Raw genomic sequence first — 21,559 nt, 5'->3', positions numbered from 1 at the left:
TTTTATTTATTGAATAAAATTAATATTCAGTTGGTCTTTCTTTTATGGTTTATTATATTGTCTTATATAATTAACTATTCATTAGTTCTTCTATTTTCAAATCCATCCATTCTAATGTATATTTAACTATTATTCCTAGTGTATTGATCCTGAAATATATCTCGGAAAGGATACATGTAGATTTTCTGTTAATTAGTTCATAATTAATAAATCTCTTTACAATTACTTTTAATGTCGGTGTTGTTTTTAATTTTCTAATCTATATAACATTATTATAATTTTATGTAGTTGAGATCATGAGTCAATTGAAGATAGATCATCATGGAAAACCTGGAAGCACTGGACGGCCGTTTCGTTTCAACTATATAATATTACTAAAACATCCACAAAGCCCCCTTCTGATTATTATAATCCATGTTCTTTTCATTTAATTTGTAGCCGTAAAGTTATCAAAATAAAAAGTATATTAAGGACTATTTTTAATAGACGTTTCATTCGATATATATATTCATGGGTCGAAACACTTAAAAGACACCAGTAGATTTTTTGAATTTATCTCATTTTAATGGTTTCTTTCTTTATATTATTGTATAAATATTTTTTCTTAAACTGTCAAAATATAATAATTAAGAGAACTTCATTTCCATGTTTAATAAATTAAACATAGCACTGCTCTTTAAGGGTAGATGCTTGAGTGTTGAGATTAGTGCTATGTGTTATATTGATTGCATGAGCGCCCTGTTTAATATATGACGTTATGAGAGAGCGGTGAATTTATCGATCGGATTAATGATACATCAAAAGCCTTATGAGCGGTCTTGAGTACTTATCAGTCCTGCTTTCTGCCTAGCCCAGTCAGTTAAGTCCAGAACACCAATAACAGCCTCTGCAATGTGAGTCATTATTCTCAAACATACTGGGTTTATATACCAAACAAACTGACAACATCGTACTATAAAATAGAAAATAACATTTGTACAAGATTTAGCCAAATGTGGCTGTGAATAGGGGGAACAGTAGTTAATGGACTAGGGATAACTCAAGAACGGTAAATCGTATAATGATAGTCTGTAAGTCAAAATAAAGCTTATAATCAGAGGGACATGAATATGAATAGTTTAGTTACTTAACAACTATACAATAGGAAATATACGTATCATATTTGTCCATAAACAGTCCTCAAAGTTACCATTCATAAATCTCCACGGGATATAACACTATGTACCTACGATTTGAGAATTAATCATGTTTTCCATATACATATAAACTAATATTATACAATAAACCCAGTAAGATATCATATAAATGAACTTTTCATGAAAGCGTTGTATAAATGAAGTAACAAATTAATTATTGAAGTCGGTTGAGGTATAGCTTTAAGTATCATGATATCTAATTTTCAGTAAAAAGAAGTTTGTCAATGATATACTGGTAATTGACACGACAAACAGATCCTAAAGACCGATTAACAGATTATCACTGATTGATCTTACTTTAGTGTATTACCTTACATAAATAGCAATCATTGAATATTATTTTGACATTTATTTTTATGTAGACGCATACCTACTACTTTTTCAAATATATTTTAATATCGTTTTCATTTGCAATTTCAAAGATGGATATATATATATATATATATATATATAGAAATACATTAAGTGTCATAAGTGCAGATATAACCAAAGTAATCGAGAAATTCACTATAGTTTAATTCCTAAATTGTGTTTTTGCATTTTATCTTATTAGATAGTTAATGTTGTTTGTTGTTTTAAACTCCATAATATTTTAGAGCATGCAATGAAGTAACCTGAAATAACAACATCATTCTTAGGCGGTTTTGATGGCGGTTGTATGGTTTTCTGCTAGAGGTTTGAAATGATGGGGGATAGAGAGAAAAACGTATATTTGTTACTTAACGTTTAGAAGAAGTAAAAAATGTAACACATGTTTCTTTAAAAACAATATTAAGATTTTAATAATATCAGTATCATTTACTGTGTTAAACAAGAAGCAAACAAACAAACGATAGGTAGCTATATTAGTTATTTGTGAAAAAAGTATTTTCATCAGTTAGTTACTCAGCGGTAAAGACAAGATAAATAAGTAATCAAGCCTTGATGAAACAAAGTCGATTACTTAAACTGACAGTATAGATTTTCAATTCAATTGTATAATCTAGTTTACGGAAATTTTCTGTCACATCAAAAAAAACAAAACAACCAAACATCTGGATTCATTTACGCTTAGGTTTTAAATTATACGAAAGTAAAGCTTGTCAGATACTGTTGTGAAGAAAGTCTATTGTCAATTAGAGATTATATACAAAATAGTTAAGTTTTAAAGAAGTCTGTTATAACAACTTTGAAGATAGTAATGAAATTCAATCAAAGTATAGGATAATTTATACACAAATGGTATAAAATGCGTAGGTACCCTGTTAACAATGGGATAATTAAAGTAAAAGTATAGAGATTTTGTGAAATATATTTTATTGTATTATAGAGAAGATATTTCATTCACTTCTTCCATAAATTTATTTGACCATTCATAAACTTTCTATATCGCCCACTTTACTCATTAGCTTATTCTTCATCTGATATAATTTCAGTCATAAGAAAAATTAACCAATCAAATTAATTTGTCATAAAATTAATCGAATAAAAAGGAAAGTGTTCACATTTACAAATAGTTTTTTATCAGAAAATCTATTCATTATTATTTCAGTAAATGAACTTTGAACTAAACATCATTTAAATGACATTTAATTTATGTTAAATAAACAATAATTTGAGGAATACATTTTTATTAAAAATTTGTTTTAAAACTATTTTCAAAGTAAGTGATTTATTTAAGAAGGATAGATGATTATTGATTACTTAAATCAGTTATAAGTAGATAAATGATGTTTAGTTTTAGAAAGTTATTTAATGAATTAGGAATGCTTATGTTTATTTCTTTTTCTGAATATATCTATGTACATTGTGAATCAATGGAATAGAATGAAATACTGTTCGGAGTTTTTAAACTCTTTTGAAGTCGATATAATCTGATAGATTTTGTAAAGAGTAGTAGATGTACTGACTACAGATAAGTATTTATCAGAGAAGTTAAGGTTACATAGAACTGATTATTATTTAGTTATTAAATAGTCACTATGGTAATCATGATTATTTTACTGCTTACCTACTTTTCCTTGGAAAACTTTATCAAATTCTGAAGTAACCACTTGCATTAACAGAAGTTTGAAAAATTTAACAGTCAGAAGTTAACTTTTTAAACAGCTCTTATCGAATCAAAATATTCATGAGGAAAACATCGATAACTTTTTCCATATCTCACATTTTAGCAGATCAGTAATAATAAGGATTTAATAAACATACGTTTAGGTAATTTATACAATCTTTCTTCAATGATTAGAAAATTAGGTTACTTAGTAATTCTATATAAAAAAAGTACAGATGAAAGGTATTTAAATGTTCGTATTTTTATATTTGTAGACTACAAATGAGTGATTAAGATCACTTAATTTTGATACGGTGAGATTATAAACAAATGAATCAGAGTAAATAATTTTCCCGTTTAGTTTTAAACACTCGGTAAACGATTTTGTTTTCATTTAAAACTGATTAAGTGGTTAATGTGATTATCAAATTTGTCACTTTTAAAATAGTAAGATGTATTGCTTCATTGTAAGATTTCATTGATAAATACAAATTACCAACAAACAGTTGTTTAGATTATTCAATGTTTTCAGAATATTAATTACAAACCTAAGTTATTATAATTATATATAATTTTAAACATTTGGGCATCACACTCTTTGATCGAGTTTTGTTCTCTAGGCTGGATGGGTTGGTCATGGAGCTTTCATTGTTATTCTGAACAACATCATCAGCACGAAACTCCACGAACAAAGCATCCAGCTCAGGGAATAAAACTTTATCAAAATCATCCACTTGAGCTAAAAATCTTTCCTCTTCACCGTCACATTCTTTACACATTTCTTATTGAATTAAATAATGAAATAGTTTGACAGAAAATTGACTGTTTGATAGTGTAACTTTATCATAGGTGTTAGGTTGTATACCATCTTATCTAAAATAAATTAGCTAATTTAATGTTAATTTTTACTTAAGCTTTATAAAATAGATTTGAAACTTATCATATTTGTATAAGAACAAATTCGACTAAACCTGTAGTGAATAAGAAGACGAGTGGGGACAATCGAATGTATTAGACACGAAATTACAGAATATCTCACTAAAATTTGATAACCACACAGTGAATAGTTAATTTGCGAATTATCAATCAATTGGCTCAATCTTGACCATCCCTTCTGTAAATATCAGTTCATCGTCTTCGATTATTATTGTCCATGCATTTTCACACCAATTGCACTTCCTTCCCGTTCTTTCCTTATCGGTCTTCTGCCCAAATACATTCTATGTTTGCCCATCACCATATACTACTTGTGTGGATATAAGTAGCTCACACCACAAAGCAACTATTAACAAGATTAGATAAAATTATGTATAAAAGATTGTCATTAACTTTGAACAAATACAAATATTTGATATTCAATTTGTAATTTATAACTAGGATCTGTTAAAGAAATCAAAATATGCGTCTTAAATTTTGCTGATCATCTCTAAATTCAGCTATTACTGATAAATGTACTAAATTCAAGTTATGTACACGTTATTTAAATCTTATATTGACCTATTTATTGATAGTATTTACTGATAGAACTTCTCCACATTATTTAGAGTTACCACTCAAAATATATTGCATTAATAAAATATCTAGATTTTTTTTGAACAATAATGATAATCGTTTAAAGATCCCCATCATATTGAAAGACTAATATTTGAACGAAGGATATTCTTTTCGATAAATTCTCTTCAGGTTCTACAATTATATATCCAAATTAATAATCCGAATAAATGGTCAGGTTAAAGGCAAAGTACATCGTTTAAAGCATGTAAATTTAGGATTGTCAAACCAAATAGAATAAAATTGTTAATGTTGATATGACTCAAATAGAATGTTAACTTGAATCTGTATATATGTTAAGTGGAGATCTGTGATCAGAATAAATATGGATCAGATAGGGTGAGAGAGATATGATGGTGTAATTACAATTCGATCAGGTGGAAGATTAAATTGTGTGAAAAATTAGCAAGACGTTATAAGGAGGGATCAATGCGAAGTGAATGAATCATGTTTAGGGGGAATTAATAATGATGTTTAATCAATAATAATAATAGTAATAATAATAATAAATGCGAAGATTTGTGAATAAAGGTAACAGACAATCACATTTAATTACGAAAGGTCGTAAGTACATAGTCAAATTTGGTCATCTAATAGCTAAGATTACTAGTGATTAATTGGCCTTGTGGTTGGCCAAGGGAGGAGTAGGGGTTGCAGATATTTCTTCTGTATGCATAGCTCTGGTTTCTTCATCCTGATGGCTACTGCCTCCTGACAAGCTTCGGCAAAAAATTACTGACCCTGTAAATAATTAAAAAGGATTGGTTTACACTGGCACTATGACCAATTTCTTCACCAAACCTTTGCTTAGCCACGCTGGGAGGTGTTCACGAGCACGAAAATGTGAATTCCTAGAACTTCGCCCAATATAACTTGCTCCACAGAAGCACTCAAACTGATAAATACAAAATGAGGTGGCCATTCTAGGTAATTCATCTTTAAGCCTCTGTGTCACCATTGGGCGCGTAGAAAACACTAAACGTAGTTCACTGGCGTTAAACAATTTTTGGATTGATCTGCGTAATCTTCTTATTACGTCTTACCAATTTTTCACACAATTTAATCTTCCACCTGATCGAATTGTAATTACACCATCATATCTCTCTCACCCTATCTGATCCATATTTATTCTGATCACAGATCTCCACTTAACATATATACAGATTCAAGTTAACATTCTATTTGAGTCATATCAACATTAACAATTTTATTCTATTTGGTTTGACAATCCTAAATTTACATGCTTTAAACGATGTACTTTGCCTTTAACCTGACCATTTATTCGGATTATTAATTTGGATGTATAATTGTAGAACCTGAAGAGAATTTATCGAAAAGAATATTTTCCGTTCAAATTCTAGTCTTTCAATAATGATAACTTGTCTATATCTGTTTTGTAATGTCATCATATTAAATTACAACCAAAAATCATATTAAGTCCGTGAAATGACAGTCTTTTTTTCAGCGACATCTAAACACAGTAACGTGGTTTGACTAAAGGATGTTTGAACAGAAAATAATATGATATACTGAACATTTTACTGAATAGATTCAAAAATTGTTAGAAGAGGAATAAATAGAAACATGTTTTCATCATATCTACTAGATATCTAATACTTTCATGGGTAGTTTAGTATAACTCTTTTATGGGTCGATGATACTTTACTGCATATTGACGTAAGTATATTTTTTACATTATGATATAGGTGTATATTCATACATGAATGATTACAAATTAAGCTAATGATGTATGTTAACATGCTATTGACATATGAAATAGGTATAGAAACAAAACAGTTACACAGTAATATAGTAACAATGAAATACCAAAAAAAAAAACAAGAATTTTAAAATAAATTCAATGGACATTACTAGAATTTATTATTGAATAAATGAGAATGCACAAACCAACCAAATGAAAGTCATATGAATAAATGTTTTTCAATCATGTTATTCAATTTTCCATTGAATGGAGTCCCAGTTAACAAGAATACCTAATCAGCAAGGAAGAAATAACTAACTAAATAAATTTACATTGATAAACTTAAGAAAATGTTACATCATAGGATTACCGCTTTTTTTCCTTACATTAAAGATAAATACTACTTATTTAAAAGAGAAATTGAATATCAAGTGATTAGATCTTTCATACCGTTTAATCTTCTTAACTACTTATAAGGTCTTTAACTAAATTAAATCATTAAGTGAATATTGATAAAATAAGTTGTCCGATTTGCAAACATTTACTCTGATAGGACTAATGTACGATGGAAAGATGTAAATTCGATTGAATTAGAAGTAAATTATTAAGTTGTATAACTGTTCATTAAACATTATTTAATAACTACTTCTCAATAACTAATGCGAGACAACTTAATATGGGAAATTATATAAAATTTATAAAGATTTTCATTTGAATTAGGAATGATTAATTTCGTTCAGAACAACTATGAGAAAAAATGAGGTCAGAGAACATAACAGCTTCAAATAAATCTACTTTGTAAATCCTTAGTTCATCTATTCAAATGATATTGATACACTGAATAACTTTCTGAAGAATTATAAATAGAAACTCAAATAAAAGTGTAGTGAACAAGAAGACGAGTGGGGGCAATTGAATATAATTAGGCACAAATTACAGAATATCTCACTAAAGTCTGACAACGTTACAGTAAATAGTTAATTTGCAAACGATCATTCAACTGTCTCAATATTGTCTGTTTCTTCTTCGAATCTCAATCCATCTTCTCTGAATTCATTGCTCACGCATTCTCATGCTAATCACATTCCATTCCGGTTCTTTCCTTATCGATCTTCTATTGAAATATATTCAATCCTTGACCATCATCATATACTACTTATGTGGATATAAGTAACCCACACCGTAAAAGTACTAAATTGATTATCATTTGATAGTTGAATCACATCTAGTTTTATTCTTTGGTTTATTTTCTAGGAAATTTTAAATAGATTACAGTTAAAATAGATATTTTATTGGTATACATTTATTTATTGTTCAAATATTCATACTACTAACAAATATTGAATCATAAATAATAATCTGATAAATAATTCACTAGAGCCAGATTAATCCTCAGATAATATTTATTTGTCATAGGTAATTTTGGTTTTTTTTAAACATGAATATATACAAAATATATCGTCAAAATAAAATCATACCTTTATTTTAATGTAAATGAATTTAGTAACTATGTCACTAAAAACTTATTAAATCATAAAATATTCAGGACATTTTGAGAGTTTTCAAAGGGATTATTTATAGGTTATCTTTTTTTTTAAACAAAGAAGAAACCTACTAAATTAATTAATCAATTATTCATGCATAGAGGGATTATATTATGAAAATTCAGAAGAAAAAAGAAGTTATTGTTATTACTGATTGCGTGAGTATATACGTCTTCGTATTACAATCTTATGAATATATTCCTTTTTCTTTTCAAATAGGAAACGATTTTCAGTAATATATAATGTTGAAAGAAAAATACTAACTGAGAAATGATAAAATATAAACCTTTATCGATTTAAATCAAAGTTAATCATTTTCTTGAGTCAGAGATTAGTTAGTAATTTTGTTCGAGATTTTCTATTCCTTTCTTTTCTATAGTTATATTATTGATAAGTCTCGCTAATTGAACGATATACTCGGATCTTAAGCTGGTCTCGTAACCCCTTAGCTAGAACTACACAGTGACTTGAACACGAGAGGAAAGACGCAAAGTATATGAGAAGCACTTTACTCCAAAGGTTCATTTATGTACAGAATATATAGGGTTTTTATAGTATTTTGGAAGTCCTTGGGTTTTCCTGAAAATTCTAGAATACTACTAAACTTAGTAACAGTGTAGTAATCAACCAATCAGAAACTCTACATGTGACTTTTCAATTTCGTGATGTTTCTAGCAAAACTTCTGATCAAACGCTGATTGAATAAAATGCTTTTTAATGTTTCCTGAGCCTTTTTTGTCTATTGCGAGAAATTTTTTGGATCACTCCAACAGTTATATAATATTAAAAATTATTCTGTATAAATCTTCTAACAGTTTACAATCATCCACTAAGTGTTTGACATTCAATATTTGTCCATTCACTCATGTACATTCCATTATCGAAATTATTTTGTGCTTCTGTTAGTGGTAATGTATAAAACATTAAAATATTTGATTATTACATAACGTTGAAAAAAAATTTATGGTTGACAATAAGATTCTTACAAGATGAAAAAAATTCCTTTCCATTTACATAACTCATTACAATGCTTAGTTATCTACTTAAATAGTTATATTCACAAACGTTTGAGATAGATTTAGGTCATATCTGAGTAACAGAAAATGTTGTTAAAAATATAGATAGTGGTAATCTGTTCTATACTTATTCTTTTGAAAATATTTTCATAGTGTATTCAACAAAAAAATAATTCAGAAACATATCAGCTAATAAAATCATGAATGGTATATTCGTTATCGTTTACTTGCAATGTAAATTAGAGTGATATTTATTTTTGATGATAGATATACCTGGTTACTGTAGATAAATTAATTGATTCGAATATCGGATAGTTGTCTTTTTTTAACAAAAAACAGGGCAGAAAATCTTTTATTCCTTATCATATCAAAGTTATATTTGTTTAAAATGATCATTAGAAGAAAAGAAAGTATTTTCGTTATCACATCATAGTTCCCAGCATTTGTTGAAAAAAAGTAATTGTATTCCTCAAATTAGTCTCACGATGGAATTCATTTCTTACTTAAATGTAAACATGATTATTTATAAAGTTATTCAAGAGATAAAGACAGTAAGAATGATAAAGTGAATCTACGAAATAATCATTGTAGTAATATGGTACTACTTTCTGCATACAGATATCCCATTAAAACAAAACGATGATATAAAATCCCTCCTCACTTCGAATTAAAAGAATGACTGATTTTCATGACAAATAGACTAGTAATTGAAAAAGGTTACAAATGGTGATCATAAGTTGCAAAGGCTTTCTTTTGTCAGAAATGGGTCAAATAAGTTGAAAATATAGTTTTATCCTTCTGTCTAATGACATAAAAGTACAAATTTCAAGTCATACAGGATTAACGATGATGCTAATGCCTCAGCTCCATATTTTAACTCATTCGATTTGAATTGTCATTTCATTACAAAAAATATTTGAATGTACTTGAATTGACAGTCGACAACTCATCAAACTATACAAAAATGGAATCAAACGTCTACTTTAAAGAAAGTTATTTTACGACAAGAGATAAAATTCAGCTTAAAAATAAAAATTGAATAAACTGATAGTTGAAACTATGTAAATTTATCCAAAAAATGAAACTTAGTTTACAGCTGATGATAATGTTAAAAATAATATTTGTTCTTATATTTAACTTTACAACTAAGTTGCTTTAATAAAATGGACATATAGTTACGATAAATCCAAATGGTGAACGATTGGGGTGATTCGATAGGAGGAATCACGTTAAAGATTCAGGCATAATTCAATCTTGTTGTAAACCGATTGTAAATAAAAATCAATAACCTGAGAATTCTGGTTAAAAACATTCCGACTGAAATCATGAATCGACCAGTGTTTGACCAGCGTTGTAAACCTGGAAGCACTGGATGGCCGTTTCGTCCTGGAACGGGACCCCTCAGCGGTGAGCATCCACGAGCCTGTGCATGGATTCGGACCCAAGACCTTCGGTCTCGCGCGCGATCACTTAACCTCTAGACCACTGAGCCCGCATCCAACGGTGTTAGTATCTAATTTCAACCAATCGACGAATTTTACAATGGTGGTATAACACTGATCGATTCATGATCTCAATTAAAACTCAACTACAGCCAAAACCCCGTACTGATGTAAAAGTTCTGTTGGGTAACTCGTTATAAACATTTCAATTTACAAACCAGCTGATAATTAGTTGAAAAATAGAAACTATTAAACAGATGCTTTTTCTAGTTTTGGGACATATTAATAATGTACATTAGCTATCCCTATAAAGCTACGAATAATAACCTTCTAACCCCGAATCCTCATAAAGTTATGAGTGTGTACTTCTGAAACATCCTAACAGTATGACAAGCATCCCCTCAGAGTACTTTGATTTTTCAAATTATGTAAATACTTAAGATAATTTTAATTAAGTTTGTACGTGTTATCCTTCAATAATCTTTTAAAATAAACTTTACTTTCACAGTTTTAAAATAAACAAATATGTATTTAATGACAACAAATTAGTTAATGACTTTTTCTTTGCGTTTTTATTATTATTTTTTTACTACTTGGAATTAGTTGTTTATCTGTTTTCTATAAGACAAAATAGTTAGTTGATGAGGGTGGTCATGTGAATTTCATTGTTAAGATAGAACATTAATTCGTGAAAATCTCTGCAGTGATAAGAAAAAACAAACAAACTAACAAACAAGATTGTTTATCTCATATTTTCATTGTTTTAATCAAATGATGTTTTCAAAAAAAACAACAAAAAAAAACACAAGAAAACAACAATAACGAATGTAAAGCTAATTGAGAAATACCTTTTAAATCATTAATTATGATTTCACATATAGTTGAAATCATGAATCAATTGAAGCTAGACCACCATGGAAAACCTGGACCCACTGAACGGCCGTTTCGTACTATTGTGGGACTCCTCAGCAGTGCGTATCCATGATCCTGCCTCGCAAGATTTGACTGAAACGAACAATCTTACATTAATATTTGAAAAGATAAACAATATTTTGGTGATTAATTGTTATTGAATAAATTTTTTTATCATTCATTTCCTTTCTTTTATTTTTTTGCTTCGTTTTTTTCTTTTATTACAGCTGTCTCTTGTTGATTTATTGTTTTGTTTAAGTTTATTATTATTATTATATTTTTCTCTTATATTGATTATTTGATCATTTGTTTAATTATTTTCTGTCAACTGAATAGAATGATAAAGTGGAAATTGAAAAAAAAAACTGATTAAAAAATTGGTCAGTATAATATTTTGATTTTAAGTAAGCAATGGGGGGGGGAATACATTAGAAGGTTTGATAGAAGATAAATATAATGTTCAAATTTCATTAGGTATATTAACATTTTTCCGGTGTACGAATTTATCTGATGGGAAAGTGAAAAATGTAATCATTGAAAATTATACAGTACATTCAAGTATTACTGAACATAAGCAATAAGTAGTTTACCAAGAAAAGAAATATCTAGATGACAATTATAACAATTCAAGCTGAAAATAAAATGTCTAAAGTGTGATGATGAAATAGGGGCTTATTTTATTGTAAATTTGTAAATTTTTTGGCAGTCAACGTCTGTTTTATCCTTTTGATAAAAATATTTAAATCTTATAAAAAAATGAAAGCTTATCATGAGTAAACATGACGCTTGGTTATTGTTATTCTTCTGTTCCTGTCATCTCAAACCACAGTTTTCATTTACCAACTGATTGAAATTATATTAAATGAATGCAAGTTTCATTTTCATGAAGATTTACTTATCACAAATAATTCCCCAAAATAGTGTTGATTTCAATGTTAGTTGTTAACAAAATTGAAATTTTTATTTGTACTGAGTGTCAACACTACATCGTGATGTAATCAACATCAAGGACGAACTGTTGAAGATATTCTGGATGTGTTATACGTAATACTTGTTTTTTATTATATTAGATTGCTGTGGTCAGATATGGTGGAAGTTTCTTGTTTAACACTAGATAGCGGTTAATCCGTTGACTGCTTTGAACGTAATTATCTAAATGTTGGCTTGAATACATTGTTTTCTCATTGATAACTGCGGAATCTAATTTCACAAGTATTATTGCTTATCCATCGTAAATCACGTTGATCCCTAACAGAAATCAAGAGTGAGACCTTCCGACATTAGATAAGTATTTGAAGTCATCAGAGGTAACGTTAAGTCATGTCGGGAGTGAAACAGCTATCCAATAATGTCATCGGATAATTTTCTTTGATATAACGAATTGACTGGAATTGAAAATGTGAATCACAAAGTTACAACTCAATGGTCCAAATATTAGGAGCTCACTTTAAAATTTTAAGTACTTTGTTTTAATTTCTTGTAGAGTTTCTGATGTTCTCTGATGAAAACTTTTATGTTTCTAAATTTAACTAGTCTCATAGTTTATGTTATTATGTAAAGAAAACTAATTTCAACATCAATTTATTTATGAAAAAATCTTGACGGAAACTTATCTGAATTATTCGTCTAGCTATTATAATCACTGTTGCTGATCATACACCGGACAAGACTCATGTTAACTTATATCGTTGTGATTGCATCAAGTATGCTTGTACAAATGCTATTGAAAATTCAAAAGTTACGTTCTGTTTTTATTTCTACAAACATGATTTTTACCGGACTTTCAGTTCAGTTTACTATCTTGCCTCATAATCTTTTTGTTTTCTATCCAGTACAGAATTATACTTGATGCTTTAATATGTGCCCTGTACAAACTTAAAATGTGTCGATCTAATTAAATAAAATATTTATCATTTTTAACAATGGATATTATAAAAAAAACTTCATAAATATATGGAGTATGTTTTCCCCTAATCATTTGAAAGATGAACTGTAGTTTATAATCATATAAAGCTACTATAACGTTAAACGAATTCTGGGTCAAGTATCTAGGGGGGAATTATAATGAATTCAGTCGACAATTCAATAAGCGAACTTCCGTTTATTAGTTAAAGTTAAATTAAATTAAAAATTAAAAAAATATTATTTGTTTTATTGAATTAAATTGAACCCATTGAAGTAGGTCGAATCAATGTTTAGTTAAGCAATAAGGTTTAGTTATTATTGTAACATTAAGTAAAATAATGGATAGTAAAAACCCATTAGTTCATGTTTATAACATTTTATGTAAACAGCTAATTCTGCCTTATCCTTAATGTTTAAATGATGAATTACATATTCATTGCTGGTTAGTTTAATAATGTTTTGAAATTTTAGTTAGATGAGTTCAGTGTGAAAAATATATTAACATTAATTACGTATTAAAAGGTAGCTATCAGTTTGTTTGTTTTTTTCTATCAACTTTTGAATAGCTTTAGGAATCATTAAAATTTACTGATAAATATTCGTAAAACAAGATTTAAAAATGATTATCATTTGAATATGAAACTTGATAAAGAAAAGTTCTAGTAACAGCTTATACAACTATCTAAATCATACTTTTCAACATTCTTTCAATGAAAATCTCGAGAATTACAGACGCATCACACTGTTTTCAGTACCATGAACATTTTTCAAAAGAATGTTGCTGAACTGTATGAAAGACGCAGTAGACGCTCAACTTCGAGATCAGCAGGCTGGATTCCGCGAGGATCGGTCGTGCACAGACCGAATCGCGACACCACGGATCATCGTGAAACAGTCAATTGAGTGGAATTCGTCACTATAAATCAACTTCATTGACTATGAGGAGGCGTTTGACGGTATGGACCGGAGAACATTAAGGAAACGTCTTCAACACTATGGAGTTCCTAAGAAGATTTTCAACATCATCCGGAACTCATACGACGGGCTACAGTGCAGAGTCGTACATGGAGGACAGCTGAAATATGCGTTTCCAGTAAAGACCAGAGTCAGACAAGGCTGTCTACTCTCCCCTTCCTCTTTCTTCTGGTAATTGACTGGATGATGAAAACCTCTACATATGAGGGGAAGCACGGAATACAATGAACATTTCAGAATCAATTAGATGATTTGAACTTCAAAGATGACCTAGCCCTCCTATCTCATACACACGAACAAATACAGATGAAGACAACAAATGTAGCAACAGCCTCTGCATCAATAAGCCTCAACATACACAAAGGAAAAACCAAGATTCTCAAATACAACACGGAGAACACCAACCCAATCACAATAGATGGCGAAACTCTGGAAGAGGTGGAAACATTCACGTACCTGTGAAGCATCATTGATGAACAAGAAGGATCGAAGGCAGATGTAAAGGCGAGGATTGGCAAAGCAAGGGCAGCATTTCTACAATTGGAGAACATATGGAACTCAAAACAACTGTCAACTAATTTCAAAGTGAGAATCTTCAATACGAACGTCAAGACATTCTACTGTACGGAGCTGAAACGTGGAGAACCACTACATTCATCGTCATGAAGGTACAAGTATTTATAAACAGTTGTTTAGGCAAAATACTCAACATCCATTGGCCGGTTACTATCAGCAACAGCGTTTTATGGGAGAGGACAAACCAGCAAGTTCCAGTTGAAGAGGAAATTAGGAAAAGACGTTGGAAGTGGATAGGACATACATTAAAGAAATCACCAATGTGCATTACAAGGCAATCCCTAACTTGGAATCCGAAAGGGAAGCGGAAAAAAGGAAGGTCAAAGAACACATTACTCTGGGAAATAGAAGCAGGTATGGAAAAGATGAATAACATCTGGAAAGAACTGGAAAGGGTTGATCGGGACAAAGTTGCATGAAGAATGCTGGTGAGCGGCCTATGCTTCTCCATGAGGGGTAACAGGCGTAAGTAAGCCAATAAAAGTCAACAAAAACAACTAGTGAAGTTTTATTTAGTAAGAATAACTGTGCACACTGACTAATAGATTCTCTACTCTGCGTTGTTTACTGACATTATATACGAAATGCTGCTTGATCATGTATGTAGTTGGCAGAAACATTAAATCAAACATATAAACTCTAGAATAACAAACGTTTAAAAAGAATGGTTTCATAATTAACTTGATATGTGTATATGTATTAAATGGTTATGCATGTTATATACACTTATTACTCATTTATTTATTACTGTTTACAAAATTGTCATACCTGTTAATTATTCACTAAGTTTTTCAATTTTTCTTAATGAAGTCGTTTATTATTGAGAATTTAGGTTTTACCTAGATGTTCCTGAATATATATTTTGTTGGTGTTTTGAAACAGCAAACGTTTATCATATTTTACTATTTTTCACTCGAAATTTTATCTCAACCACTTGGCTGTGATACAAAATTTATTCAACGTTGTACTATGAATAATTTTATTTCATGAAAAGATTTATGTTGAATATAGATTTTTAAGTAACCTGAACTAAAGTTTTTTTGTTTCATGGGAATAAATCATATGATTTGCCAGGAAAATGTATCCCGTAATTAGCTAAAAAACATATTCAATAACTTCTACGATATCTGTTGTATTACTATGTAATTAATATATACATTAGAGCGAATGGTTTCATAGTATTTGGGCACCGAGTTGATGTAAGACATTAAATAGGAATAATATATTTGTAAAATCTTAGTGAATGAATTTGAAAAAGCTTGGATCAGATTGCCAGGCGAAATGTTGGATTTACTTCAAATTCATTCCCTGAGATTTTACAAATATATTCTTCCTATTTAACATGTAATTTATAGCACAAAATTCTGTAGAGGGCTATATTTGTATTTGTATATATTTGAAAACTAGATCTTTATTATTTCATCATTGAATAATTAATGAAAGAATGAAGACATAGATAATGATTTTTTTTATTGTTTTTTAAATTTTTCATTTACTAATCCCTTCACTAAACAATCCATTATATTTTTCTGACAGAAAATTACTCTCCTTTTTTTGTTTGATAGTTTTTTTCTTTTTAGTAAATAAAAACATTTTAACATTGTACCCCATTTTGATTTTACTTATTTATTTGTTTGACTGAACTTTTATTGTTAAATATATTTTAAAATAAATAACTAATTAACTGGTATACAGGAAGTGGATTATTGAAATTTAAAAAAAGGGAATAGATATAATGCTTCTGGATAAAAAAAAATAACTAACAGGAAATTATTTAGTATGGTAACTATAGTGACCGACGGAAGATATAAGTTTATTATTTATGAATTAATAACAGATAATGCTTTATCTATATTTGATTTTTGATAGAGAATGAAAACAGTATGAAGTAGAAGATAAAACACCTGAATTTCACATTCTACACAATTACCTGGTTACGTCAATATATATTATACACAGTTAAAAATCATTAGACTGATAATCTAAGTATGGCTGATGCATGTGTGAGGGATTTAAGTGTCAAAATCAAGCTGTCATACTGTCAGCTTTGGTATCCCTTGGAGTATGGATGTTTAAAAAAGAAAACTGCTTAATTACTTAAAAATTAAACCTCCTCACATAAGTACGAATACCAGTTGAATAAAAAGTCATCTAGTCATATAGTATCAAAGTATCAGATTATTCACAGATTTCGTCGATGACTTTAGTAACTAATAAACGATGATATCTTATAAACAAGGGTAAATATGGTTAGTATCCGATTTTTGAAATATAGTCAAATATCATTTGAAGTTGGCCATTGTTAAGAAAATAAACAAAACAGTAAAATTTATTTTACTTTGATTAGGCACTATACTTCAGAAAATGAATCTAAATCATGAACCAAACAAGCAATATATTGTCTAATAACAATACTAAAACAAAAAGAATTACTGAGTTCATTACCACAGAAGACACTACTAATAAAGAATATTATTGCATAGTTACTGATGATAATGATACAAATTTTAAAAGACATGCTAACTAATGTTCTAATTTACAGATATTATTATGTTAACATTTACGGTATCCATGGATGATTTGATTTGTTTCGAATAGATGATACTTTTCAGCAAGGACTCATATTATGTAGAAAACTACTAAAACACAAAGAACATTGGATTAATGTCTTTTTTTATAGATGAACTCAAAAATTCCTACATTCGAAACTTGGTGATCGAAATATCATCGAATAAAAAAATTGGAATTCAGTGGTCACTGTTTCTTCATCTAGTCAGTTTGTAGGAATAGATGATGGTTATCTAATCTTATGGGTAGTAACTCCCTTCACTACCCATTGCTGTAGATTTGTTAATTATAACGACAAAACTAAACAGATCGGCTAGTGTTCAATGTTCCTTCGGCTGAAAATGTTATGTGATGTTCAAACTAATACTTAAACTCACAATGCTAAGCACTACATGCCATTTATAGGTAGATTTACTTAATTGTAGATTTAAGATATATTTTCCTTGTTGTTAGTAGTATGTAAATATTCTTGCTATTAAAATGTACTATAAACGATGACTAACTTTATATTCTTAAGAAAATGAATGAAAATGTAAAGTGTTCCTGAAATCCGTTGCTTTTGTTACATATAGGTGAGTAACATATAAACTTTGAAATGTATGAATATAAAAATTACATACATTTCTTTTCAATATGACACCTATTTGACATTATATACGATTTGTTTTGTGTAATGTAAACATTTCTACAAGTTATTTTACAGTTTTACATAAGAGTAACAAAAATGATAAGCCACCAAATTTATTAATAATAATAACAATGATAATTGTTATTAATCCAGTGTCTTAAAGAACATAATAGTCTCTATTCAAGTCAGGATAAAGATATGACTTGAATCTATCTTGCATTGAATAGTTTCTACAGATTCGGTAAATAAAAAGGGGATCCTTCATTCAAAATTTTACATCTTATGAAAGTCCTTAGTCGTAATGTGATTCAGAATATCTTATCCCCCCCTTCCAGCCGTAAGAACATGGTGAAGTCTAGTAGGCTTTTCTGGAGAAGCGTGATACATCGAAGCACGGCACAATTACCGGTGAGGGATAGCTGTTTTTGCACTGCTTACGCAGAACCATTACATAACACTCACATTTAGTTTTATTTTAATTTTTGGGCAGACTCATTTTTTACCATCCTTTTGAACCCTCAATAGTTATGAAATGACTCTTTGTAGCATTCGTAATAATTTGCGGGTTTAGGTTGAGTCATTGATTAGGCTGATCTTCACCACTCTTATTACCGCTCACGTTAGTACATGGGATGGTTGCCATGGTCCAGGAGGCACGACGCGGAAGTGTGAGTCAGATTTCGCCTCTCAGAATATCTTATAGATATCTTATAATTCTAATTGATAAAAAGTGATATCAATTTATAATACGAACATTAAAATATTCTATTACTTTTTCATGGTCAGTCAGTTTTAAAATTAGTTTCCTTTTTAGTAGATTTATTTATTTATACAATTAACCTTTCTTAACAATTGTAATAGTTTCATTTTGACTTACTAGAAAGTTTGTTGCACCATCACAAAACGAAGTTTACATAAGTGTTGTATCAGTAAAGTTACGTGTTAAAATTAATATATCGGGTTAAACTTGCAAACTTAAAGGAACTCAAAATCCCTGGGTGACTATAACTTTTTATAACACGCTGTATGAAAATCTCACCGAATAAACTTTCACCTACTACACCGACTGATAAACTTGACATTTTATATTATTTCACAAAGCACTTTTATTATTCTTGATTAGAAAGAAATGAATAATAGCAAAAATTGAGAAAAGCAAGTAAAGTCCATATTCATACTTTATGGATGCTGACTTTTCGTAATATTTCATTATTATTAGTAACAGAAAAAAAATCGCCGTTGTGTATTAAACTTACGAAAAGTAAGTAAAATGTGACAAATTTATGAACTCTTTGTTACATTTCTAACAGCTCCTTATTTTCAAAATGAAAAACTAAATAATCGTTTACTGAATAAAAAACAATACAACCCATTCACATGATATCGTTTACTTGAATCTTTCTATTGCTGTTTGGGACTGCAAGTGGCTATCAGGACTCATTAGCTGAGTGGACAACGCAATGGCGATTGAAGCGAATGGTATTGAGTTCGAGTTCTGGAGTGAACATCAATTATGAGGTGCATGTACATCCAGCTGACGAATCCCAAATAGGGCGAACGTGCGTCCTGAATTCCACTGCTAGCCACTATCCATCTTTGTTTATAATATAACTCATTTTTTTTCAAATTAGTGTTATACTGTGAATGTTTTCTAAATCAATTTTTTGATCATCATCCTTTACATCCTATACAACTGTGTACTTGTTTTATATTAAGCAAGTCAGAAACTATTTTCAGATGAGTAAGTAGAAATGCGATTTTGAGCAGATGATATCAAAAGTTCTATATCCCTTAATTTCAGTGTCGATGAATAAAGATATTTAACTTTCAGTATGAGGTTATGAAAAATGTTGAATTTCATTGAAATCATAATGCAATCTAAGTCAGACCGCCACTGGACGTTCTTGTCGTCCTAGTATAGGATCCTTCAACAAAGTGTATCCACTAATCTGCAATAAAAATCAGTACAGTTTTGCTATCAATTAAATAAATATAGGTTTGAAACAGAGATTATATTGAATGGATCCAAGATTTAGAAAACTATCTTTTAATGGTAAGAATAAAGTGTTATCATTGTACCGAAATATTTCAGTTAGAGCGAATGGTATGAACGCTTTATTTTTTATTATTATATCGAAAACTCACTTCAGTTAATTAATTCTGTTATTTCGATTATTTTATTCCTTTTTATTTCAGTCATAAATTCTAGTTCAAAATGATTGAACTTTAACCGTCAATACAATTAATGATGTTATCTCTTTTAAATCATTTTAGGTAATTATAAGACGGGACAAATTGAATAGCTACACAGTGATCAAATTCATAAATACTGAATTCAATTAATGAATGGTATACTTTGAAAACTGATTGGACGTTTGCACATCTGCTATCATTATAATACTATTTCAAATAGTTTAAAAAATGATCATACTATTAATGAAAGGTAGCTACAATCATGTGTTGGTATTACTATCGTTGATAATTTATGTATCTAGGCAATCAACAGTCAGTTCGGGTAAGTCCTTAGGAAAGTAATAGAGTATAATTAAAACTTAATATGTGGAGACTTGTTTAACTTGCAAATAATTTTCTTTGGTAACTTTTCCTAAATGAAGAACTATTGAGAAATAAAGCTCATTCCAACAGCTGCTTATTTCATAGTTTTAGATCTTTTATATTTTGCAAAGTTTATAATGTTGTTTCGTTATTGAATCAAACCTTAAAAGGTAATATCCTGCATCCTCAGTTAAAAACTTATCAGTTTCCTTCTGGGAAAAGCGTTTTAAAACTATCGGTTTTAATTTATCTATTTTTACATTTGTGAATTATATTTGAAATGTTCTTGGAATTCTTTGATTGATAAAATGTTAAGACACAAGAATGAACAAAATTCATATTAGTAAACATTTTCCTACATCATAGACTGATGTGAGTTATGGAACAAATGAAAGGTAAGAATAATGGATCGCTGTTTCCATTTATTTCAAATTCCACAGCAGTTTATCTCTACAACCCTACACTAGCTCGAACCCAATACCTATATGTATCACCGTGATTATGATAACTTAAGACCACTGATTTGGAATTCAACGTCTTATAGCTGATGTTAGTCGCTTAAGAAACAATTTGAGACTGAAATTACTTCACAAATCATTATTTCAATACAGCTTATTTCTTAATTAAATAACTTCGGCAATTATTATACAATGGAATTGTGTTTTTTTAATTTATTTAGGAATTATAATTTTTATTTTTTTGATGTTAACATTACTTGTTAAGTGAGGTATAACAAGTGAAAATTAACAACAAAAAAACGAGAATATTTTTTCTTTAAATTCAATTTCTCTCGTTGGAATGTTCTTAATTGTTGTCTTCTTTTTCTTCATTTCTTGAATTTAGTCCAGGGTTCCCATAGAGATCCATTCCTAATCATGATCCTTCTTGCGACCCAGAACCTCCTGACACGTAAAAGTTAATGCTTCTTTGATTCCTACCCCAGTTGTCATCCATAGTAG

At 29.3% G+C, this 21,559-nt stretch overlaps 1 protein-coding gene across 1 annotated transcript in view; it reads left to right on the top strand.

The window, feature by feature from the left end:
- The first annotated feature begins 2,752 nt into the window (after positions 1-2,752).
- The window catches only part of Smp_121660 (hypothetical protein), a 44,875-nt gene continuing 26,068 nt past the window's right edge, over positions 2,753-21,559 (top strand). Inside the window, exons 1-2 of the mRNA XM_018799553.1 lie at positions 2,753-2,838; positions 20,319-20,559. Of these exons, the coding sequence (XP_018646583.1) occupies positions 20,466-20,559 (94 nt within the window). The 5' untranslated portion in view covers positions 2,753-2,838; positions 20,319-20,465. The remainder of the gene's footprint in view (positions 2,839-20,318; positions 20,560-21,559) is intronic.

This window comes from Schistosoma mansoni (assembly GCF_000237925.1).
Source record: "Schistosoma mansoni, WGS project CABG00000000 data, supercontig 0144, strain Puerto Rico, whole genome shotgun sequence".
Classification (NCBI taxonomy): domain Eukaryota; kingdom Metazoa; phylum Platyhelminthes; class Trematoda; order Strigeidida; family Schistosomatidae; genus Schistosoma; species Schistosoma mansoni.
This window is presented reverse-complemented; position numbering and strand designations above follow the sequence as displayed.